The sequence below is a fragment of the Hippocampus guttulatus genome, chromosome 3, assembly GCF_054856545.1.
Source record: "Hippocampus guttulatus isolate MCC_2025c chromosome 3, RoL_Hgut_1.0, whole genome shotgun sequence".
In the NCBI taxonomy this organism is placed as follows: domain Eukaryota; kingdom Metazoa; phylum Chordata; class Actinopteri; order Syngnathiformes; family Syngnathidae; genus Hippocampus; species Hippocampus guttulatus.
In genome coordinates this window covers 20,257,354-20,284,090 of record NC_141263.1, presented here as the reverse complement: position 1 = coordinate 20,284,090, position 26,737 = coordinate 20,257,354, and the positions used below count along the sequence as shown (strand labels likewise).

General features: G+C 42.2%; 1 protein-coding gene across 3 annotated transcripts in view; it reads right to left on the bottom strand.

The window, feature by feature from the left end:
• Positions 1 to 26,737, bottom strand: part of unc13c (unc-13 homolog C (C. elegans)) — a 110,819-nt gene that overhangs the window by 63,161 nt on the left and 20,921 nt on the right. For 2 of the 3 annotated variants that reach the window (XM_086107360.1, XM_086107359.1), the window contains 10 exons: positions 24,970 to 24,992; positions 24,370 to 24,416; positions 22,622 to 22,700; positions 18,542 to 18,595; positions 12,706 to 12,925; positions 11,728 to 11,955; positions 8,749 to 8,890; positions 5,018 to 5,187; positions 2,244 to 2,359; positions 1,830 to 1,993 (listed from right to left, as the gene is read on the bottom strand). In XM_086107360.1, the coding sequence (XP_085963486.1) occupies positions 1,830 to 1,993; positions 2,244 to 2,359; positions 5,018 to 5,187; positions 8,749 to 8,890; positions 11,728 to 11,955; positions 12,706 to 12,925; positions 18,542 to 18,595; positions 22,622 to 22,700; positions 24,370 to 24,416; positions 24,970 to 24,992 (1,243 nt within the window). Of the gene's footprint in view, positions 1 to 1,829; positions 1,994 to 2,243; positions 2,360 to 5,017; positions 5,188 to 8,748; positions 8,891 to 11,727; positions 11,956 to 12,705; positions 12,926 to 18,541; positions 18,614 to 19,032; positions 19,039 to 22,621; positions 22,701 to 24,369; positions 24,417 to 24,969; positions 24,993 to 26,737 lie in introns of all 3 variants that reach the window. The other variant, XM_086107361.1, reaches the window with a different exon arrangement.

Below are 26,737 nucleotides of genomic sequence, written 5' to 3'. Positions count from 1 at the left end.
TTTTATTGCCGTCAAAAGCTTTTTCCACAGAAAACACACATAAAAAGAAAAACCCTCTGAAGCTTTGTGGCCTTCTACGCACAGATGATGACTTCAATAAAGTTGGTTGCTGTGTTAACCCGCAATGTGTTCTCGCCCTTTTAAAAAGCCAGATTCAAACGACGATTAGTGAGATGTAGTCGTAACAAATGGAACGTTATTAGCTGTGACTAACAGCCTGCACACTGCACATCATAAACACTGTTTAATGCCGACGGAACTTGAGCGTTAATCACTAGGACTTTATGTAAACGTACTTTATTAATTCTGTCATAATCATCATCACCATTTTTTAAAAAAAACTGAAATTGACGGTCACGTGCACACATCAGGTCTAGTCGGTGGCCTTGGTAACTTGATCTGTGTTCCCACCGTTGAAAATTTGCAATTTTCATTGTGAAACAAACCTGTGGTAAACATTGGTTGAATACGACACTCCCACTACATTTAGCGCCATGGTGAAAATACTCCTTTTTGCAAAACTGGTTAGAACTGGAAAATGCAACAAAAAGGTTGGCGACTGCTGAGGCAAAGATTGGCTAAATTTTTAAAATGTTTGTTACCTAAAAACAAGGTAGGGAGAGGACTTTTACTTTGATAAACCCTGCTTTCACTTGTTCTTTGTTCATCATTACCAATGAACAATAAAGAAATAATTAAAAATAAACAACCAACCAGCAGGGTGCTGCAGTCACTCCCTTTTCTTTTGGGTTCAGGATTTACAGGAACCTTGAAACCAAATTTCGATTATATTTGGGCCACTGAGTTTCCACTCTTATCTTTTATGTTTCAATTTTTTTTTTTACAAAATCAAGTGAATTGTTATTAATTGCATTTTAGTGAATTCCTGCTCATTGGCGGTTCAGCATCCTCACCTTTGCAATTTTTGGGGGGGAACCATATTTGCAGAAACCCTCTCTCATTTGTTTTTGTTTTGTCTTTTTTGTGTCATTTTTTTCACCCAGATTACCTGTTTATTAGACTTTTTTTTTCAGGTTTAAAAAAAAAATCATGGCAATTATGAATAAGGCATGGTGGCCGACTGGCGAGCACATCCGCCTGTATAGAGGTCCAGTGTTTGAATCTTAACTCCGGCCTTCCTGTGTGGAGTTTGCATCTTCTCCCTGTGCCTAGGTGGATTTTTTTCCAGGTATTCCAGTTTCCTCCCACATTCCAAAAACATGCATGGCAGGCTTATGGAACACTTGAAATTATCCCAAGGTGTCACTGTGAGTGTGAATGGTTGTAGACCATGTGTGCTCTTTTTTTACCCTGCCTGCTGCCTGAAGAAAGCTGAGATTAGGCTCCAGCATGCCCGCGACCCTTGTGATGACAAGCACTTCAGATAATGGATGGATAGATTTCAATTATGAGGGAGCATGAATTACTCGCGCATTCGCTGTTCATGGTTGGACTTGGGACCTCTCCCACTGCAAATAGCAGGGGGTCCGCTGTACTTCCAACAACTGAGTTTTCAATTTTCATTATGAGTTTTGGGGGATGGATGAATGGAAGGAAGGAAGGAAAAGGAAGAAATGGTCTCAATCTGGAGCTTGAGAGAGTGTTTGTGTCCATAATCAATGTGACCAAAGCAGTTTTTGCTCGAGACCAGCATCAAATCAATCAAACTTGGAAACTCAATCGTCCTCGGAGCTCTGATAATGCTGAGGAGACACTACTGTACTCCTCATCTTCCTCTTGTCTTTCTGCCCCCCCCCCCCCCCCACTCTGTCCGATGAGACAGTGACTGATGTCTGAGGTACAGGACCATAGATCAGGGTGGGACTCACGTCATGGCCTGATAGATGGACTCCACTCCGTATCTCATGGCAAACTCGTCGACTATCTCCTGGGACACGTCGTCGTAGTAGACTTTCCACGCCTCTTCGCCTTTCACTTGCGGGATCTTCACCACGCCGTTGTTCTTGCCCTCGGTCAAGTAGTGGAACAGGTTCTGCAAGTGGGACGGGAGATACGAAGGGACGGAGTACGCGATGATGGAGAGTGGTGTCAGTTCGTGTAAGACTGCCGGAGACAAAACTGAACCCTTACGAATCGGACAGATGTAGCATTTTACAAAAACAAACGGCTGCACACGGCATATGTTTCTGGCACGGACATACCTGCTCGCATAACTTCATTACGCGCTGATTAATACAGATTAGATAGATTAGTTCGATTTCTATGAATTGGTACAAGGTTACCTCGTGTAAACAGGTGTACTGGCCGTGAGGTGGCACCACATTTTCCTCCCCCTTCATCTCCACGCTGATTTTGAGCCTGATGGCGCCAGACACGGCCGACTTGTCGGTCCTCTTATCTGCAAAACACAACCGGGCCGATTTATTGACCAAAGAGAAGTACTGAGGGTCTGATAGGAAAGCTTAACAATAATAATAATAATAATAATGAGGCATATATTCTTAAAAGTCAAAACAATATATTTATTGCTGAACCTATAGTGGACACTCTTTATTGCATCCATTGGCAAAAGCTACTATATTCAGAAACCATTTCCAAAAACATAACTGAAAAGTATGTCAAGCTGGCACCCAGAGAGTCACGTTACAGTACAGAAACTGTCCTCTGTGGTGGAAATGTGTCCTTGAATGCATCATAATAACATGAATTATAGTATGAAGTGCCCGTAAATCAACAAAAGTCTATGAATCATATTATCGAAACAAAATGCCAAGCATCATTGATTGGATGACATCATGTACTATAAAGCATCAATGCTGTCCTACTCTCAAATGTGCATAATGAACCAGAAAATGTTCACATTCATCATGGCAGTTTTGAGTTATCACTAATATCAGTGGTTGATTTTACTTGGTTGGAACCGCCAGAGGTGCTGTTGTCTTGGTCTGAATTTGTGATGTAAAGCGTGATACACAATAGCGATCTTATGGTCAGATTTGAGTCCGAGCTCTGATGAGAAAAAACATTAGCGCCAACAATTGTAAATTTTGAGCCTGTTTACTTTACGAAAAATTCTCCTGTGTGGTCAACATGTTAGGTAGAGCTGAGGAATCCATGATTGTGACATGAAACGTAACGGTGGACATTTAAGAAGCTTTTCGCAAGTCATGCAACACCAAAAATAAGAAGTCCAGATTTTAATAATAATCTTTCCTATTTGCAATTCCCGTCAGTGGCACCATGCTGCCTCTCACAGGTTTGTCTCTGGTGGCCGTTCAGCTCCTTGTTAGAGAACAGCAAGTTGTGCAAAAGAGGAGTAAAATCTTGAGCAGCAGATCACGTGCATTCACATTTCGAGAGGTCAAATGAAGTTCTCTTGGAGAGGTTATTTTGCGTTTTAGGTCCTTCCTGAAATTTCACCAGGAAGCTGAATCTCCCCCAATTTCTGCGAGTTTTATAAAAGGCAGCATTGACACAGTAAAATACACAGAGTTTGTCTGTTGGTGGATTTCAACCATCTGTGGTAATTTATACAAAGTGAAAAATAATTAAGGGGCGAAGCGAAGGCATGAGGCCTCGCATTGAAGAGGCGCTCAAGAGGCTTCAAGAGGAGTGCAGCTGCGATGGGGTGATCACCCACCTCGGCAAAAGCCCTTTTAAACATTCATCGCAGGTATTTAAAGAGACTCTGAACCGCGGCACCGGCCATGGGGTCACTATTAGCGCAAATTGCTTCCTTTTAGCCAGAGAGACAAACAATACTTGAGCGACAGTCTGCACTCCTATAAAGCCGCCATTCAAACCAATGGGAGAGCGGAAATAGGAGAACACTCGGAATGGGAACCACAGGGCCCGCGTGTTCTTTGGTACTTGAGCGCTATTGAATGCCTCAATTAGAACACACGTGATCCGACCATAAATTTATCCTGCTATCTTTGAGGATAATGGTTATTGGATGGGAGCGGATATCGTGGTTACACTGCGGCTGCAGTGTAATGGGATTTTGTAAGTGAGGCCGGGACGAGGAGATCAATTTGCTTGTCGAGCATAAACTTTGTGGTCTGATGACGACAGCCAAGAATCGGGATGGGAAATTCAAAGGGACAACCTTTCACTTTATTCATTTTTATATTATTAAGTTAGATTAATTGTATGGCACACTTTACAGATTTATATTCGCGTAAAACTTTGAAAGTTGTGTCACTTTTTCATTCAGCTTCAGAATTTTGTGCGATTTAGTGTTTGTCTATTGCAGGGAATCATAAATAGAAATTTGTGATTAAGGTGGTCAAAAAAATGTGGAAAAAGCTGCGAAGGGGTATGAATACTTTTTCAAGGTGCTGTACAATGGCCAGCGCTTCTGAAGACTCTGGGCGGATTAGATTGACATGTAAAGGCAAAGTTAAGATTTTGACTGGACAAACTTCTAAAATCCACATACACACTTTGACAAACATGTACTGGAAGTAGCACCATCCATCCATCTTCTGATCCGCTAATCCTCACAAGGGACGCGGTGCATGCTGGAGCCGAACCCAGCTGTCTTTGGGCAACCCTTAACCGGCTGCCAGCCAATCACAGGGCACACAGAGACGAACAACCATCCATGCCCACGCTCACACCGAGGGACAATTTAAAGTGTTCCATTAACCTGCCATGCATGTTTTTGGAAAGTGGGAGGAAATCGAAGTACACGGAGAAAAGCCACGCAGGCACGGGGAGAACACGCAAACTCCACACAGGAAGGCCTGAGCTGGAATCGAACCCTGCACCTCTGCACTGCTATAAGCAGCCCCGTCAAGAGGGAAAAAAAAGTGAATGTATGTCAGTACTTCTGATCGTGTTTTGGTCAGCCGAGAAGGCCTCGCTGGCCCTGGAGACCCACTACTTTTGGAGAGAGACTACTTTTGACATTTGCCGCTTGAGGTAGCTTAGGCGCAGTTTTTTATCGGGCCCTGTTGCGTGCTAAAAGCCACAGTTTAGAAGTTCCATGAGATGCTTCAAGGCGTTTTGTTGACAACCAATCTCGCATGTCATTTGTGGTCAAACTACATACCTAGATTGTACCAAACATCCATCTCCCCACTGAGCGTGCGGACCTCGATGATGGTCTGGCCCAGGAAGTCATCCGACTCCCGCTTGAAATGCTGCTTCACCCGCGACTTGATGTCGTCGTCCTCATCCCACACACGCACCTTGATGCGATCCGTGGCGTTGTGACATTCGCTGGGGATTGCGCAAGGATAGGCACGTCGGTCAAAGCAATCAGTGGCGGCGTGTTCTACAGCGTTGCGTTTGGCTGACAGCTCATCGGGTCGGGGCGCCCAGCCGAGCAGAATGATTTAATGTCAAATACACAATTGGAGATAAGCACACACACACACATTCCTTAACCCCCCCCCCCCACCCCCCTTTTTTTTCAAAGCAGAATACAAGAACAATTCTTGCCTATATGAGATAAAAGTCTATTATTATTGTATGAACGGGCATGCATCTCATTTGTGTGTGTGCGCCGAGTCGTGCTCTCTGCCTGGCAGGAAGCGTCACCCCCAAGACGCTGCATGACCTTTCCTCTGCATGACTCTCTGAGCGCATGCGAACATCATCAGAGCGGAGCTGTGTGTTACACAAGAATGACTGCGTCGCCGTTCCCGAGGAGGATTATCTATTTGCGAAAACGTCATTATGTAAAATAAGCGATGCTTCTGTCCAACGGGGCTACGCCGTAACGCCGCCGCCGAGAATTTATAGATGAGGTCAGACCGTGTCCGCCCCTCCAATTAAAACCAACAGATTAGGTCGTGCACGAATGACGTCTTGGGCGCAAAATCCACAGCAACGCTCGCTGCAGTATTTCTGCTGTCATCCCTTTCTTTGGGCAGCCCTGCATTCTCGCAGCTGCGCTCGTCTGGGATTTTGCTCTTTGCTAAGCACGCAGTAATGTATCACTCTATTAATCTACATCCCCGTAGTAATAGGAAAAAGTTTTATTACAGCCACCGCCGGAGCCTCATTACAGGTGTGGAGCTGGTGTGCGAGTGGCAAAGGCCGAACGAAATTGCATTAGTTGGAGTTGCGCTATTTTCATCACAGATGATGACGGCTTATTATTTTTGATTGTTTTGTATGTATGGCCTACAGTAGATGTGTTTACTGTACATATACAATTTTGGAATTACGCAAGACATTAGGCTGCATCGTGCTGTAGGAATATATCGTCACACGGCCAAAAAGTCATGTGCAGTTATCGCCGTATTTGCTGTTTTTCATTTTGATTGTATTGTACTGATGGCCAAGAAGTGTTTTCATCGAAAGAGTTATTATGATTTACTCTACTGCAGCCGTCACGTTGATGAATGATGCCAAATGTCGGCACGCAATTTCTTCTTCAAATGTAGTCCGTTGTTGAAAAATGTGCCGGAATCCTAAGCGAATTTAACATTCTGCCAGTGATCGTAAAGCTCAAGGATATTTTCTGAAACGCCCCAGCCGTAGTCGAGCTTAATCTATGAATAGAAGCTATATAAGGATGCACGGAAACCTCCAAAGGAATAATTAAACCAAAGCCCTTCACGCGAGCGTAGCACCCTGGCAAGTAAAAATGTCGGGCGAAGGTGACGACAGATGAGCTTGTGCAGTGATTCATAAACACTGTCAGGCTCACACATTACTGGCTTCATATCCGCCATCAAAAGCGCTCATCACAGTGAAGCGCTGCAACAATGGTTCACCAAGCAGTATTGTTGTCAAGCGCGGGGCATCAAACGCAAGATTTGTCACTATAAATCTGCTGTCGGAGGCAAGACCTGCTTGTTTTTATGTTGATTGTTGGGCATTGATTAATGCCGCCCAATCGCATTCTGCCGCAACTCACCTCGATTTATTAACGTGTATTACCGAAATGAATACTAGACGGCGTGGCACTTTTGCTAGGGGGTAAAAAAAAGAATACGTTGATGAGGAGCAAAGATGCTTGAGATTTCTCAGTGTGGAAGCACACAGGTGATAAAAATAGTGCATTTATAACCTGATGTCTGCTGAGGTCTGCGTGATTCTCGAGAATTCTTGCAGCATCCAAATGGGATGCGGCGTAGGCAAATACAGTGGACGGCTGCAGTGCATAATGCATAGTGCACGTCTCAGAGGCTGCAGATTTATCAACATATCAGTTGCTGGAGGGCTTTTGGGAACCGGAGCTTTCCATAGAGCAACCGAGGACAACCGGCCCTTGTGCAAACGCTATGAGTCATACCGCCCCGCCGTGTATTTACATGCACATTAAATATGATATTCTGCAAATGAAAAAACATATCCCGGTTCAGTTAAAACGTATTTAATGAGCTTTTCTTGTTGCTCTTTTTTCAGACTGTAAGGTCGTAATTATTGAGCTCATTACTGCTTGAGCAAAACCTGCAATGTTTGACGGGTTCCAACTGCTATGTTGTGGCAACATTTAGTTTTGATGTGGGAAATGAGCGATATCGGCTGAAAAACAGGACCGGCATTAACAAATTGTGAGGGATAATTGCTTATTCACTATCTCAGACTTATTCAGTGACTTTGATGATACCAGTAGTACATTTATCATAAGTAGTGACAACGATCTGCCATTTGGCACAGCTCCTTCAGGCTTTTTCAGTTTCTGTAGACATTTTTAAACAGCAGTTTCAAAGACATGTATTCCTGTCAGACTTATCTGCTGACTGTCGATTGAATATTAACTTTTTTTTCATATTTGTATGTTTTTCAATCATGTAAAGCCCTTGGTGAATCCACTATGTACTAAAGTGCTATATCAATAGAATTGACTTACTTTTGGTGATTAAAATTTTAAACCGTTGCTATTACTGTTTGAAAGTTTAATTATCGTTGCTACCGTATTTAGCGTCTCTGGGAGTAAGCGGCCCTGGAGCGAGCTCCTCTTTGATGCAACGTGCTCAGTTAATGCAGCAACATTAGCAATACCATCGGCTGCTAACAGCACGTAGGTCGATGCTCGAAAGTCATTAGCCTGATATAGCCACAGGTATACACAGATTAGACGATTGACTTATAGGGCTTTGGACGAAGACGACTATGTCTTCTTTTCACCTCGGTAATGAGTAGAACACATTTAGGTAAACGTGCCCATTGCTATTTTCTTGTACTTTATGTCGTTACCTGCTAGCTGACATGCTAGCAGGTCGGCTAGCAGTGCTTAGGTTACTGCTTTTATTTTGTTGGTACTAGAAACAAAATGCGTTCGATGTATCAGTGTTTGTTATTTTTACTTTCATTTTGACAGTATCTTATACCGAGATGAATGCGTTCCAAAAGCCAACGACAAGAATGTAGCTATTCAGTATGTCACAGTCTTTCTACAGTGTTCCTATTTTTTTCTGGAGTTACTGAGAGAAAATAGAGGCAGGTAGCAAAGCCGTCAAGAAATTCCAGGGATTATTACACACCGTTTCAGAGCAGGAGAAGAAGAAGCAGAGAAGAAAGAACATAATATGTCACATACAATTTATTTGGTTGGGAAAATGGCAGGGATACAAACTCTGGTGCATACCCTGATTGATGGTACTGTAAAACTGCAATAGCACTGGTTTCAGCAATGTCGTGCTGCAACTGTTGTGTTGCATGTTCTACCGAACTGTACTTCCGCTTAAACTATTAATAACACAGGTTTACATGCTAAATAATGGATTGAACACCCCCCCCCCCCCCGCGCTTCCCCAAAATCGAGCCTCAACAGGAACCATCTGGTCAGAGAGAGGATGAATTCTTCAAGAGTAGGCTACTTACAAGTAGAACCTCTCGTCCCACACTGGATTGAGGTTGCCAAAGATGGTCTTTGTCCGACGCTTGGTCTTTCCCACCTGGACGGTGACGTAGGGGTCGCTGGAGCCAGTTTTATCCTTGGCCTGGAGCCCTTGAGCACTCATGACTGAAACAGGAAGAAGTGAACAATTCATAGAAAAATTCACGGAATGATAGAAAACTGAAAAGTGGATGGATATTCATGCAAGGTAAATGAACGAAAGGATTGGTGCTAAGCCGACAGTCAATGTCAGAGGTTTGTTGGTGCTTGCTTGATGAAAATATTTTAAGACATGATTGTTAAAATGTGTTTTTGCTTTAGACATCATATTTGCAGGTGAGCAAAAGGCCAAGGATCAAGAATTATTACGGACATTTCGAAATTTCCTTTTTGGATCCCTGATAAACTGCGTGCAGAGGCTCATGTTTTTATCAACTCATATCTACAGTGGAACATTCGCAAGAAGGTAGAAATACAATATTGTGGGGAAATGAGGCGAGGCTTTTTCAATCTCCTCATCAACATCACCAAAGATAACGTCACTTCATTGCCGCGCGCAATAATGAACCGTCTGTGTGGCTGAATTAGTACTATCACCGTAAATGTCCATTTAATGTTTCATGTTTCAGGGGGGATTCAATTAAAGGCAAATATAAAGTTGATATTGTTACTCAAAACAGCTTTGCAGATTTACAGACAATTGTCAGTATAAAGCAGTCTGTCCACCCCAGCCGCACGGAGCGCATATTGGGCTTTTGTTGAGGCGCAGGTCGGATATATGCAACGTGTCCATTAAGACTGCTGCGCGATTGAATAAAATGTGATACGTATCCGACCATGGAACAAATATGAAAACTGCTATCAGGCTTGATCCATTCAGACTGTCAGAAAAAAAAAATCCGATACAGGTCACATACAGGCAGAAAAATCCAATCTTGGGCATGGTGTGGACCTACCGATAGTCTTAGTTTAGCATGTTGGCAAACATAATTCTAACATCACAACTCTAAAAAATGTCAAAAGTATTGACTCGGTTGAGTAGTTTCACTTTTGATGGTTGGGCAAGCAATTCGCAAATCCACTTTCAATCGGATGTCCTCTTTCATCAAATCACACATTGACTGAAGCTGAACCATAAGCTTTTCAAAGTCCTTGATGAATATGGTTTCACTCCAGTTTCTCGTCAAGCAGCAGAATTTTTACCAGTCCAGATCTCAAATGTACGATGGATAGCCAGAGGCTGAAAAAAAACAAGCTCTGACTTCACTGACAGGATAGATATTCCTTTCATTTTGCACATAGCGTTACGTCAATCCATAATTAATCTCCTGTCCAGGCAGCGGACTCGTGATTCAGAATCCTATACTTCTGCACATGCTGACGACAATACAAGAAATAAGACAGTTATATTTCACCTCCATAAAGGGGTGATGGGGACACTGGGTCATTAAAAATGCAAGGGACTAGTTCAATAATTCAGGCTACGTGTATATCCCCGGCTCAATGCAGACCGGAATTGGAAGTGTGACTCGAGAGGGTCAAACAACGGTGACCCATTCACTCCTAGAGGACACAAAAACATGTCTTCTGTGGCAAAGGGTGTATTTTGAGAAACTAAGTATTTCTTAAGGAGCAGCTGGGGGTTCAGTCTCTTGCTCAAGGACATTTCGACAAGGTCGTAATGGTCAGGGATTGAACCCCCCAACCCCTGGGTTGGGAGACAACCACTGAGCCAGCTCCACACGGCTAACAGCACACAGAGGAGAACTCTGAGAATCTAATAATGCTGAAAAGTCATAATCCTCTACTGCGAATCCAAGGCTTTATTTGGACATTGATGTTAAATGAAGAAGCCTAGAGGCGGAACAACTCCCGGTTGCTGTCTGGGAGCTGTAGCGTACATGCCAGCCCTTGCTCATTTCATGAATGATGACTAAATAACCGCTCAATACCTGCATTCTAAAAAGGAACATTCAATAGGCCCTCGGGATATCAACAGAGGCAACCCTGGGTCTTTTCCAAAAGCCCGCTCTCTTTCCACTTTCTTACTTTGCTTTTCACCCAATTCAATACTGGCCCTCTCTATTCGTGCCTCACTTTCTCAGCATCTGCTGCTTGCTCTCTTCTATTGACAAAGCCAAAACTGCAAAATGGGCAGTAACTGAGCCGAGCCTGACAAATAGTAGTTACCATTGAGATGGATTGGAGTCCTGCGAATGAGGCTACCCTGCCAACTTTCCGTCCAGGGCTGGCCCAAGTGTAGCCAACAAAAAGGGCAAAGATTGCGTTTGGTTTATGGTTTCCTATTCTGTGACATTTTTGTGAATGGTGAATTTTTGTCAATGGCATTACGACACCCAGCTCGCAACGGATGCTTCAGTCGTCGCTCCATTTTACTCAAAAGGCTGGCAAAGACGATAAAGTTCACGGCGAGGGATGGACAATCAATTTCCCTTTACAACCAACAGAAAATGTTAGGTTGTATTAAGCATGAAATAACCCATGAAATGGAGAAAGAGAGAGATCCCCAAATGTATGCGTATTTAAAAAAAAAAAATCAAAGTGCACTCCAGCTGTCTTGTCAAATTCCACTCAGGCGCTTGACATTTTGATTGGCATCTCAAACAGCTCGCTGGTGGCGTCAATTCCAGAGCTCACCGTGCAAATTTGTGTCAGCATATCCAGTTGTGGGATTAACCTGTGAGTGAACTCCACAAAAATCTCGCGCATCAGTGCCTTAGGGAGGCTTTTGATTTGAGGCTTGTTTAACATTTGCCGGAAGCAGGGCCACCGCATCGCTTTGGTTTTCACTGCAGCTACAGTTGTGTTCAGCATAACAGCAATGTGTTGAAAAAAAATGGAGGAAATCTTTATGATGGCCGTTTTTGATTCCATTCATACAATTGCATTGACAACATTTCTGTTCAGTTCTGTACATACAACAACAACAAAAAAACCCTTACCAGTGATGCTGATTTTAGCAGACCATTTGGAGGTGCCGTCCAGCACAGCTTGCTTGGCTGTCTTGAGATGGCTGGCGAAGTCCTCCTTGGAAATGTCGAACATCTCTTGGATCACTTCAAACACCTCGGGTCGGTTCTTCTCCCGGATCTTCATTCGCTCTTTCATGGCCATGATTATGTTTTGGGTCTTGTCCTCCGCTCCGTGCTTGGAGCTCTTCTCCACTGCCCCTAAAAAAAAAAGATGGTGGAAATAACATTGGATGGGAGCGGTTGACAGAATATGTCGCTTATACATAAATCACAGCGATCTTTTTTGGACCACAGATTTTGACAAACTGGAAAAGGACCAAATTTGAAAAAAATGTTTCAAGGTAGAAATCAGCCTTAAACTGAATGGAGTTGTTGAAATGTGGGTGACTGCGGCAATGTGAGACAATGACAATTAATGTTTCACAAAGATAGGAAATTCAGTATTTTTATTTTTTTTTAGAAGTTTCTTTATATACTGGATGGCCTTCATTGCCAGCCTGTCGGCACGTGAGGCAGAGCATGCGGTCAGTCGGCAGCCCATTTATTGCACACCATATCATCTTGTATAGGCAAAGGGTTTCAAGATCTAAGATTTGATTTATTCTTATCACAATGATAAGCATGAATCGCAATTTCATTCGGGGGGGATTGCTCTACTAGTATAACACCGTTACAAAGCATTGCGTTTAGGTGTGGCTAATCCACTTAAGTGCGCATGGATTGCAGCAAGCATCCTGCAGCACTTTTTCTATTAGCTGACACTGTTACAAAAGAGACAACCCTGATTAGAGTACAGATTGAAGATGATAATGTGCGCAAGTGCCTGAACGGGCAACGTAATGAACCATAATTTTTGCCTTTGTGCATTTGGAATCTGTACATTTTCGATTGATTGTTGATTAATCATTTCTTAAAATGGAGTGCGTGTCAGGAAGTTTTCAGACTTACTCTGTAAACAGTCTGCATTGAGCAGGTCTTGGCACTTTTCGTGGCATTTGACGCCACACTCAGAGCAACGCATGCCTTGGCGTGCGATGCCCCACAGGAGCCCCTCGCATTCATGGCAGTAAGTTGGCGCAGTGGCTGTCCACACTTCAAAGTTGTGCGGTGTTGTGGAAGAAATCGGGTATATCAAGGCCTGGAGGGTCTTCTTGAAGACGTGAAGTTTCTGAAAAGAGTCAAATCGAGAAATTTGAGCGTTGCCATCGAATATATAGTTTGAACCAATTGTGATGAAAAACGCATCGGATTTGGCACAAAAAGGTCTGACGATGTTAGGTTACTAAAAAAATGGTCGATGAAAATAAAACTAGCACGACCTGTCCACTCACTTCCAACGGCCCTTGCACTGCTTTGCTAAAATAAATGAATAAACAATGCTTGGCATGCAAATGCACATGGAAAGACTCGAGTCTGGTGGACAAATTAATATTTTCAGGACGCATGCATTCCTCTGCACACCAATAATGTCAAGCTAAGTGTCACTGTGCCATGAACACCTATGGAATTTTTCATTTCAGATTACCTCTAGGAAGTTCTAAAAAAGTTAGCATCCCTTGTTCAAATTCATGCAGTCATTACTCATTGCAAGTTTTGTTGATCCTTTTCTGATTACCCTCGAACGATAGCAAAGGTCCGGTGTATGACAGTAAATCAGGCCTACATCTCATTAAACTCAGATTAACAACATCCTTAGCCCCCCCAAGGCTTTGTTCCAATCGACTGGTTGGCGGACCGAAGGCTCCCTGCACTGAATACTGGAGTAGACCAGCCCCTTTTGACAGAAACCTCCTCAAATAGAATGCTTTACTGCAACGATGGTGCCATCAACAATGAGTGGGCTCTGCCAATTCCTGAAGGAACGATAGATGGGAGCCGTAAAGAAGGTTTGAAAGATGGGAATGATCCATCCAGATTGAGATGGAGTGAGAGCGGTGGAAAGACAAGAGCCATAGAGGCTAGATAAATCTCCGCTTGTGTCGGCCCCCTCACCCCTCATAAAGTTAAAGAACTTTAGAGCAGCTCACACTGCCTTCTCGTACCGCCAGATGATTAAATGATGCCAGATGACGGGACAACAAGGCACAACACAAGAGACTTTGAGTCGCTCATGCAAAGAGCTGAACCCTAGTGGACCTCTAATGAAATGCTAAAAGAGACTGTGAAAGATTTTCCTTTTTAATCTAAGGTCAACGAGATGGAGCAGATGTCTCCGATTTATTCACTGATGCTGTGATACGGTTTAAAGAGATTCCCTGCCCAATTGTTGGTATCCCCTGACGTATTTTGATACTTTTCAGTCAGCGTATCATTTATTCTTGCCATTTTCATTGATATAAAACAAACAAAAAAAAAAGATACAATTCCCCACCAATGTTTTGTATCACACCAGCCAGCCGAAGTGTGAAGAGCACTGGTGTGAGTCACCCTGTGAGGTAACCCTGACTGTGTGGTGTAAGACACCGACATAAGTGTTTGACAGACGCCACGTTGATCTGAGAGCAAGGCAGCAACGCAGTCAAAATCTTGCAAACACCTTTGGCCCTTCGCCTTGCCTTTCACCACCTGTTGTCTGTGTTGTCTGGCACTCAGTCAAAACACCCACTTGCAAAACCCAATGAGACGTTCAAGTCACAATGGTTGCTACTTGTGTTGCCGGTCTAGTGATTGGTCTTAAGAACACTTTAGGGTCAGGCTCTGAATCAATTCTATTTCAACTTGTTCTTTTCTTAGTCTGACACTTTAAGTACTCGGATTTTATTCTCAAAACCAAAACTGCTTTCATATATTATTCATCACAGTTTGTTAATTTCTACAAACAAGCTCATGTAGGCCTTAACCTTGATTTGGTTTCAACCTGGTTTTGACCTGCTTTGTTCCTGACTCGTTCTCACATTGAATTGGCCTCACAAGTTCTCAAAGTCTTGGTCTGCCCTGGTTTCGACCTGCCTTGGCCATAGTCTTAGCCTTGCATTGTCTTACATTGTTTTGGTCTTGGTATTTACTTGGTCCCAACTTGAATTTGTCTGTTTCTTGAATTTGTCTGTTTCTCATCTCGTATTGCTTCTCCCTTGGTTTTAATTTGGTCTCAAAGTGCCTTTCTCTCTGTCTTTCATTGGGCTTTCATAATTTTTATTCTACACATCCATGTTAGGCTTGGAAAAAACTTCCAAAAGTGTATTCTTAATAAATTAGGGACATTACATTTAGCATTTACGGCCAATCGGCCATGTTTAGACACCACGACAAGAACAATGATGGACCCCTGAGCATTGACAATCAGTGGTCTCCTGATACGGTGGTTAGTTTCGTAGTCCAACAGCATGCAAAGCAGGCACTTTTAGACTGTCAAAAGTCCCAGCCCTTTACTGTATTCAGTAATCATCTTATTGAATACTAACTGTATTGAATCATTACCAACTATCAGCATGTATACTACATCACTATCAGTGTGGTAAATGCAGAACCACCCAGACGTTGTCATAAAACGATTCGTCTAACTCGACAAATTCTGAGCAAATAGAAAAATGTCTTTTTATTTATTGATAAATAAATAATGCAAAATAGTTCTTGTGATTTCTTTTGCTTTAGGAATTAATGCTAGACCAATTAGATGACTGGATCCTTATCTTCACACTGCTACAATTTGTGAGCTTTAGGTGTTCAGATATTGTGTTGTGTTATTTTTGTTATTTTGACTTCAAAATGGCGCCGCGAGAGTGGCTGCCTTTCCAGCAGCTCCTACATTTTGTTGTTCTACTTCTTCCTTTCATAACTTTGCTGCTGTGAATCGGGAATTTCTCCACTGCGAGACTAATAAAGGTTTTCTTATCTTATCTTATTCTTAGCAGATAAACACAAGCAAAGTTCTTTATATTGATGTTGACAACACAACTGAAAAGCTGGAAAATAGATGGCGCGCACATAATGTTTCCATTCTGCCCTAAAAAGCACATCAACTGGAAACGTGATTCAGGTGTCTTATTCGTCATCTGATTCGAAACATCCATGTAAGGTAAAAAAGAGTGGTGGACACCAGTCAAAATGTGAAAGGTGTTGAGACATCTCCTACTTGGGAGGTGAGGGGCAGTTTGTTCAACGTGGATGCCCAATAGCTAACATCAACGCCGCAGGACTGCGATGACAAATTACTCACTGCCTTGCTCCCTATATATTCTTCTTTCATCACCCTCTTTGGTCCGGATCCACTCCCTAACGTCATTTGATTGTTTATACAGTGCTCCACCCATTCACCCACCCTCCAGCCCCCTCTTCCAGTCCTCACAGGGAAGCACTCTCCTGGACTTAATGCAGCAGATAAAACTCTGACATCTGCTCGGCCTACTTACCACGACCGCACAATCTGCAGCCTTGCTGGGAACTCGACCACAAAAATACACAACTCTCTGTTTGCCCCCCTGTCCGAATATAGTTCTCGACAGATGTCCCTCTAGGTCCCTTGCTTACAAAGATGCACAGTCTCAAATCATAAAAGGGGGCATCCTCGATGCACTAATAAACACAATGAATATTTTATGTCTTTACTATGCCATCTGGATTTTCCATCCTTAAAACCCTTTTAATCTCACACAATGCTACCGCCTATCGTGAAATAGTCGCTTCAACACTAACAGGCGCTGTGCCTTAATTAGTCAATGGGTCTTCTTGAAAAGATCAACACTTTTTCCCTTTGTATATGTCCTCATACCAAATGTTAGCATATCCGCATTTTAGCAGTTCTCATTTCTTCTCATTTATTGTGCAGTTCTCATTTATTGATCTGCCACATTTTGATTTCGGTCTTGCGTAATGTTAGAATGCTTGCTGATAGCCCGTTGGCAATTCTCATTAGAAATGGTAGCAGAGGACAGGGCTGGATGTGAAATCTTTATTGTTTTGCCTTTTTGGCTTTTCGGCTTTTTGCATTCAGGCTGTTGCAATATTTGAACAAAGTGACTTTTTCTGTGCTAGTATTTCCAGCCAGCAATTTTCCATTTGTAATGATACCTGACTACTACTACTACAACGACTGAATAAAGCTGCCTCAGCATATTTACAGCATATTTACATTTGATCAGTTCATATTAGAAATACATATCGTACTTGACTATAGCGTATGTTTTTAAAATTCTCATTGATCTGCCTGTGCTTTTAGTTCTCAGGTGTCTATCTTGCTAGATGTAGTATTATAGTACATCTAGATATAGTATTTATAGATATTATATTATATATATTATAGATATAGTATTTCACCAATTTTCTTTTGTACATAAATTCAGGGATGTGAAATCAGTATCCTATTTACCTCAGCACTTTCTTTCCTCATGTTGCTATTTTGCTATTTGTTAGCATACCATAAAGTGCATAAAGCGGGTTTCAGAATTATAGTAGATGTCCACTGAGATCCCAAAATAACCTGCAGAGGTGTTTGGCATGCTATAGGTTCTCATGGTAACATTTAGCATTTTGAAGTTTTCATATTTGCAGGGCTACTGTTAGTTTAGTTCTCCAGAGCAAGCCCAAATCCCACTAAATCTGCAATAGGACATAAGGAAATCAAATAATTCATGCCTATCTTGAGAAATCATTCCATATTTAATGCAAGGACTTCAGTTGTCATGTAGCCCAAAGTTAAAACTGCTCTGCCAGTTGTTGTGCAGAGAAAGTCCTCTCACTCCTGCCTGCTGTAAATCCACCTCTCCCTCTGGGAGAGACGAATTGCAATCAATTAATACAGAGACAGCTTTGGAGGTCACCACAAAAGTGTCTCTTGCTATTGACTTTTACATTCCGCCTGTCCTCTATTACAGTAACTCAGCCTTCAAAGTGTTGCTTGGTGTTTATTAATTATTGCTGCATGCTGTCAAATTGGACACAGCGGGAGCATATTGTGATATATGGCAAAAACAGGTTGAGAGATTATGTGGACCAGACATGCCAGAAGGGAGAACAATAACAAGAACAACAACAAAAAAGTCATAGTTGGAAAATCCATTTGGTGCCAATCAACCATTGAACAAGTTGAAAACTGAGACAAATGCAGCAAAATGGCAAAAACAGAGTTACAAGTTTTGCGATTGGCTGGCATCCAGTTCAGGGTGTACTCCTCCTACTGCCCAAGACAGCTGGAATATCTTTCAGCATGCCCTCGACCCTCATGAGGATAAGATGTTTGGATTAAGGATGGATGGAGGTGCAAATTTGTCGGAATGAACTAGTTGCATAGCTTCTTGGAACACAGACATGAGTAGACACAACACTGTGGAGGGAGCACATTACAGTCTCGTGGTATACTAAACTTTGAATTTGTTTTTAGTACTATGTAAAATCCCACATTTATTTTCCATTTAGAGTTTTCACATGCAGCAGTGATGCTGTTCATGGGCGCAGCATTTCGATATTTAATGTCTTCGTGTTAGCGGTGGCATCTATGAACTAAGGTAAATGCAGACCCAGCAGGACTACCTGTTTGTTTGAGAAAAGGCTGACATCTATTTGAGGGAGCCATTTATTTCTCTTGATTCAAACACAGCATTCATCAGAGGGAAAGGTACTTGGGAGTAAATGCATACATTGCAAGTTAGCAGCCTTTATGCCTTGTTGACCCCAATCAGGAGAGTAGTGAAAACATCCTTTGTATCCAAAAAAAAACAAAAAACAGACACCAATATTCCTGGTTTCATAAAGGCATACTGTCCAGTTCTGATGGAATTGCTGCCATGGCAACATTTCTTGACGGTCACCATAGATTATAAATTCACTGAGACGTTCCATTCATACTCACCAAGTCCTCGTTATTCAGGGTGGAGCGGTTCACCAGAGCAAACGAGATGCCTGCCTTTCGAGCAGTGAGGGTCTGCGAGCAGAAGTGGAACAAGGTGATGAGGAGGGAGAAATCAATGACCTATTTTTGAGAGATTTTCTGCAATTTATCACAGGCAGATGATAAATTTGCACGAGCAAGTACAAATAAGTTTCCACGCAGCGGCATAGCCAGAAACTTTTCATTGGGGTGGCCTGGGTGACACAAGGGAAGGGTGTAAGGAGTGTATGTGTGCGTGCATCGTTCTTGAGCAAAATAATATTCACACAGATCCAGAGCAATGCCCATCACACTCATAATCAAGTTGTAACTTGTCCAAGTCAACAGCAATATTTTGCTGTGCTCAATTTATTAGTTACATGGGGAAAAAAAACGTCCACAATCTATACCAGCGTCCTGAAACAGATTGTGTTCCACCGTTAGTCAACTTGAGCAGACACAAGGAAACTTACCAAAGCCTGTGGTTTCCAGGAGGCCAAGAAGTGAGAATGAAAGAGAGAGACAAAAAAAATTAGACATATCGCAGGATGTCAATTAGGACTGAAAGCACTAACAGCAGAGTAATTGTGTTCCATAGTGAGCGGACAAGTGTCTTAACTGCCATGCAGGACTGCTGATTGTTATTTTCGAGCTCTTAGGCAGAAAACTAATCATCAGATATTATAAAGTCCATGGCGTGATTTTTTTTTTTTGAGGGGTGTGGGGGGGTTGTTTATTTTTAACCCACCCATGCACTAGATGTTACTTGTTTGCAGTCATGCTTGACTCTTCTCTAAAGCTCGCTGTCTAGTGAAGCTACTTGCTCATATGTTCTGCTGTACGCTCTGCACAGTCATTTGACAGAAACACGCCGAAACATTAACACACACACGGACGGACACACTCATGTTCAGGTGAAGCCGACTATGCTACACAAACCTGACTCACGCACACACAACACACACACAGATGCTGGGACATTTAAAAATGCACGATGAGCACCTATGGGCAACACGAATGTAGACGAGGGGTGGGAATCGCCGTGGAAGTTGTGATATTTTGCCAACTCTTCACGGTACACTGATTATGTTGTGAATAATTTATTTAGATGGGAAATCAGCTATGGCAGAAACAGACATAACTCTGATACTTCATGATATGTTTGGAACTGATGCATGGCCAGCTTGTTGAAATATATCTCACACAAATATCAAAGAATTCCAACCAATTAATATCGCAATACTTTTTTTGGTGTCTTTTATGAAGTGATTAGCCTTCAATTGTGCAAAATAATGGTTCTCATTAAGTTGCAAGAAACGGTTGCATTGGACTATTTGCATGGGACGCTTCTGCTTTGCACAGTACAGAATATTATCCGATCGGCAACTATTCGTCAACAGGTGCTGATGTATAGTAAATTCCAGATCACAAACTAATTGCCATTAATGGCAGCGCTGACGTATATTGCTGATCAGGACTATGTGCTCAGCTGCAAAAACAAAAACAAAACAAAACAAGAATGTATTCATTAATTCTAAATTTAATTTAATTTAATATTTTCTTTTTACGTCTATGTCAGGGGTGTCAAACATATTTTTGTCACGGGCCACATTGTAGTTACGGTTTGCCTTGAAGGGCCGTTATGAATTTTGGGAAGCCATATAAATGTTTAATCACCTCCATATATTACACACATAGCGCACAACAAATTTATGAAAAACTAGTTTTTAAATCAGAAGTCAAGAATAGTGACTGTTATTGTGGAATAACATAACAATTCGAAATTTTGGTTCAGACTTTAGCAAGCATCATGGAATTTGACATGCTTGATTTGCGTTCGCGGGCCACATAAAATGATGTGGCGGGCCAGATCTGGCCCCCGGGCCTTGACTTTGACACCGGTGGTCTTTGTGACCGGTAACAAATAGCCATACCAGACCAAGATCCGGTGCCTGGGGATGTCTGCTGAACAAACTGTTGGTATTTTGTCCCACCTCCGATATAGATGCACAGATATATGTGCGCGCACACACACACACACACACGCACACTCACACACTGCACACACACACACTGCAAACACTGACAGCTGACAATAGCGAACCGGTCTTTACCACCAGCCCCTTCTGCGCGCAGGCCAGTTATGGTAAAGATCTACGGACGGCCATGGGAAATGGCGGAGGGAACCTCTACATGAACTGCGAGTGTTGATGTAAGTTTTATTTTCTTTCTTTTTTATCAACATGCACCAGCATTGCTGAGGTTGCTGCAGGCAATACGAAATGACTGATAGGATCTGATCGGTGGCGATATCACTGCTTTTCAAATCAATTTCCATTGTTTTTCTTGATTTCTTTTGTCTCTTTTTGTTTTTTATACTTCTTCATTCTTTTATGTGGGTGAGCCCTGCTGCTGTTGCCCTGAAGCAATCATACAGCGAATGGGGGGGGAGGTGGGGATCGGGGTGTACGGGGGGACATTGACAAAGGAGTAGGCATGATAAGGGGGGACGGGCACCAATTGTTTTGCTGACTTCATCCCACGTGTAAAAGGCTTGGTGAGCGTCACTTTTACATGATTTAAAAGCCTCACACAGTTAAATCAAGAGTCAATGAAGTCTCTCCCCGGATATATATTTTTGGGTTGAGTTGTCATCATTTCAAGTTAAATACAGTGATAGTAATAATAATCATCATTAAGAAAAAAAAAAGCTGAAATCTGACAACTCACTGAAAAATATCACCCATAGCTGTGATGGGTCTATGTAGGAATGTCAAAATATACACGCAAAATCCCCAAATATTAAAAATAAATAAATATTAAGACAACAACCCCCATACTTACCAAGACAATGTTGGTTATTAATTTGATGAGAGACATGGACAAATACAGCATCAACTCATGTTGTTCACTGTGATATAAACATTTATCAGCATCCATTGTCATCAAAGCATTCAAATGCACCGACCGCTTTACTATAAAAGAGTATTTACGTGTTTTGTTTTTTTTGGTGGGGGGGGGGGACGGTAAAGTGGCTAAAGTACATGATGATGAAAAACATACATACACAAGAGACGGTCACGGACAAACAAGAATACACACATTTTATCGTTATTGGCAGTGAGACCTACGTGCTGCGAAATTGAACCGTGGCGTTACTGTCGGGTATGTTATGATATTATCAAACCAGCACTGGGATACAATGTCAAACACTCTCTCTTGGGTAATTAATCAAGCTGCAATACCCACTAGCTGGAGTGCTTCTCTTCAAACTTCGGTACGAGTTGTTGAGGCATCCAATTTGAATATGTTAGTAGGTCACTGTTGTCACCCTCCAAGCGAGCAGTTTACACAGCAAGCACATTTTAATCCAGTGAGGTTTGCGCTTGGGTTTCATCAGTTTATTAAGCAACAGCAAAGTACTGCAAATGTTCTGACTTTGCGGATTATTTGTGTCTTCTCTTCATTTCTATTGTGCAAGGTGTTCTCAATCACGACGAATGTGAGAGAAGCAATCACATACATTATAATGACACATCCCAACATGCTGTGATGTGATTTTCACTTTTGGGATATTTCTCGTTGTTGTTTATTTCCATTGTTCAAGGTGGCGTTGATTTTGACGAACTAGCAGAAGGACCAGTCCCATTAATTTTATGACACAAAGTTGATGCATGCATGCCCCTGTGGGTGACCGAGCATACCGTAGCATCTTTTTGACTCAATGGATTCTTCCTAGCTGTATATTTGGGAATTAAAACCTGCTGTTGGTGTCGCACCTTTACAATACAATACACGAAAGTATCATAAAAAATCTGAAGATGCCTGGCAGGTATACATGTGTTCATTTACAACCATGCATTTCTTGTTTGATCTTCTCATGACTTTTTTTTTTTGGATCAGAATGGATGCAATCAGGTGTTCAGTAAAGCAACATTTTGATTGCGCTCCTTGATCTGATACTCACGCAGCACGGGGTTCCACCAGCGTGACACAGCGTAAGGTCACTCAGATCTCTTTGACATAAATCACATACAACTCCGTTCGAGGCAGATGACTCACCAGGTCTCGGACAAGAGGCACTGTTCTCTTGCGGCGTAAATCTGGCATGCTGTCAATACCGTAAAGAATACTGCCGGCCCTAGAGAAGAAGACAGATTTAAAGTGTATTAATATCATAACAACGCCAATGCGAAGCGAGATATTACTAGCAGGAGGTCTTTTGATTTATGCGTACTAGCGAACACTGTGCCTCCTCCCTTCACCTGCGCCACCTTTGGATGTGACTTCATTGCATTCCATTGGGATACTGCTTTTTGTCCTCGAGGCTGCATTGGAGTTCATATCGCTTGCGAGAATTCTCATACCTCCCAAATCACTTTTCAGTAAAGCCCCAAAATGGCTTCTTTGTTCAACCGTGAACAGAGAGAACAGCTGGAGCTTCTGACAGATACCGATTCTTTGAGAGGCTAGCGATCGCTTTTCAATATATCTACCTTGCCATATTTAATTTTGGCTTAGCTGCACACATACAGGCACATATTTGAGGCAATGCGTTTAATTATACAAAGCATTTTTTGAATGATACTTAACAATTCTACGAATGTGCAATATTTATGACATGTGCCTCTTACCCAAAAGTGAAGAGACTTTCATGCATCTTAAAGAAGTTCAAATGCTTTGGTATGCGCTGCTGTTTTGCTTCGCATCTGAATTCAAATTGGCACAGAATCCAAATGTGTGGGTGATGCCGACTGATTGTCTCTGTGTGACATTTAGGTTTACATTGTCCTCCCGACTCTCTGAATTCTTACACTCCCCACGGGCTGGCTCCTCATCCTCCCCCCCCCCCCCCCCACACTGTCCCACCAGCACTGTTCCTTCACCACGAGGCTCTGGGTGGCATCTCCTCAACTGTCACTCAAAGCCTCTGTAATGACCTCGACAGCAAGTTTTCCCTCTGTGCTGCTGGAGCTCCTCAAGCCTTTGTGTCATGCTGTATGACCCTTGAGTTACACACAATGTGACGAGCGGCAGGGCGCACCCTTGCCTCACCTTGAGGGGGCTTGACTCTCGCTAGGTCTATGCAAAGGTAGTCAGGTGTAGTCAAAAGTCTACAATTTAGCTTTGGTCTTTTTGTGTGGAGTGGGCATGCTCTCTCTGTGCTTGCTTGGAGTACCATGATAAAGCGAGTGTGAATGGTTGTTCGTGTTTATGTTTCTTGCGATTGGCGGATGTCCAGGGAGTACCCTGCTTCTTGCCCAAAGTCAGTCTTCAGAGGCTTCGGATATGTTTCATTATTTATAGTTTGAAACAATTTTCATTGTCTCTAATCATTACAATCGCTTGCTTTTCACCCATAGACAGTTCACAGCACATCGGACCTTTGCAACAGAACCCACCTATGCCGCCTGTTCCACTTTCCACTTTTGCTCAGATGGAAAATGGGCTGGTTCAAATAAGTTGCATAAATGTGTTTTATCTAACTACATAACTCCCTGGAATAAAAACTGAAATGATACTCGTTAGTCTCATATTCATTTCACCGTTAAACCCAAATGTTGACAAGATACAGCAAAGGTAAAGAAATTGGCCTGACTGTTCCAGTGCTTTGTGTTTAGCTTGCCCTATTTCACAAATTGTAGGGGGCATGCTGTCTTAACTAATTGGGGTTGCCTGGCAGAGAAACAAAAGATTCCTGTCACATTTTTCTGCCTCTGTTTGTAGGGTAAAAAAAAAAAAAAAAAAAACACACACAGCCCGAACAGAAAGTTGGAGCCAATCAGATGAAAAAGTGAGACAGCACTCACCCTCCAGACTGCAAGCCGAGCAGTTTGGGGTCCAAAATACTGCGAGGCTACAAGAAAAAAGACAAATTCAGTCTTAAAAACGCCACAGGTTCCGAGCTACGTGGCCAATCACGAAATGGTTCATTCATAACAAATCACTCCCCCATTCGGGAGTCAATTCAGGATAAAATAAATGATGGGCGATGAGTAGGAGGGGGAGATGGATAGCACAGCAGGAAGGGAGGGAAGCACCAAAGGCGAAAATGAACCAAATTATTCCACATCAATGTAATTTGTGGGCTCAAGACTGAAAATGATGTCGCTCTTGGTGCTTCAGGCCTTGATATGCCTATTGTGTAATGCTCCCTGTTCACTGACCAAAAAAAATAATAACACACAAAAATTCCTCATGGAAAAGGAAAGAGCAGGAGTAGTAAAATCTGGGGACAGAATGATGACAACGATTTGTATTTATTTATTTAACACATGCGGGATTTTCTCATCCACACCTGACAGATACACCGATATATTTGTGACTTTACATTTGGTTCCACTGTGCTGACACAATCACACCCACATGCGTCAACATCACTTATATGATAATAACCAGGGACTTCAAACCTGAGTATCCAAAGCACTGCAATCTGAAAGGAGAAAAATGACAGGGAATTCAATCAACAATCAGCAGTCATCTGACAGCAACAAAAATAGCAAATAAATAACCAATTCATTTACTGTCGTACATTTTGCCGAAAGGCATTCATGAAAACCGAGTAAAAATGCCCAGCGAACAAATCTTAATGATGTTGTTGCTGTGTGCAGCTCAAATTAAAATATCATGGAAAACATCATTTATATCAATGTTTCAATTCAAAATATTGAGATATTGTGAAATATTTCATGATTTTTTTTGTCGCGCTGATAACTGATGACAACTAAATATTACCCATACTAAGGAATTATAAAATCATTTAAAATTAAAATTACTTTTAATATGGAAGGCTCTCTGTAAAATATGTTCATGAATCTGAAATATACAGTATGAGTATTATTGTTTTAAATATATTTTTTTCTATCATGTCCAAATCCTTTGAGGAGCACCTATAGACGCAATCAACACACACAAGGACTCTCTGAATGGAACATATACTGTCATACATTTGTTCTGGTGACACAGGCAGGCTGAGCTAAATGACCAACCATGCACATTAAATACCTTGGATCAATGCAACACAATACACACGGCTTTGATCGACGCATGCAGCCAATTTAACAGGCATGTTGACACGGTGCTGTATGTTAGCCGAGCTTGAGCAGTTCGGTATCAGGTAGCAATTTTTGCAGACGAACCGGTGAGAGTGCAGGCCGGACCGCAGAGACGTAATTAGTCCACTATTGATCGGCGTGTGATAGATGGTTGCGTTGTCATAAGCTAACATAGTACAAACTACACACAGGTGTTCGTAAGAGGGTGATTAAATTGCAGCCATAATTAAAACAAGCCCGGGGAATTTTGTTTGCTGTTGACATGCTGTCAAGAGGACTGTTCAGACAATATTGGATGATGCACAGTGTACTTGAAAGTTAGCACCTATTTACGGTATTAATGACTAAACATTAAAATGCGAATCTTTTTTTCCACCAGGAATGCAGTCACCTAGAAAAAAAATGCAGATGAATGAAAATAAATGAGGCTTTTCATAGCAATGTAAACCAATTGCCTGTGAGCAGGACACAACATTGAAGCAATGGGGTTGGATGCAAATGAATTACTGCGACCTTCCATAACACAATGATATTATGCCGCGTGACAACCTTTGAGTGTAACATTGGAGCAATGTGATTGGACAACAGTGTAAGCGCCGTGACCATACAAGGTAGGATGCAATTATGACTCCTAGGGTTCGGTGTTAAAATCTTCATTTGTGTACCGAGGCAAGTGTAGTTTACAATGCTTCGGAATTTGGCAGATCACGTTACGCCTCGCTGGGTGATCCGAACTTTTCGACTACACACCCTGGCACACCTGACAATTTGGTGACGGAAAGTAAACTAGGCTTTAGACCAAGTGACACCAGGTCTAAATTGTGGTGCTAGTGGGATAATGTGTTTTTGGTGGATTTGATCCAGGCACAGGCAGCCAGGTATTCTGTACTCTGTTTATGTGTGTACTGGATGTCATTTTATTGCATTCTAGGTTGAATCAGAACAGCCCGCAGTCTGAACACGGCCAAATAAAGAACAATGTTGTTGTTTAGTGTTTTTGATCAAGAAAATAGCAATTTGTAATAAAAGAGAATGTAAAGAAATCAACTTGTTTGAGAGAGAGTAATCGCTCTACGTTGCCATGAGACGAGTCACAACAACAACAGTTGTATGGTGACAAATC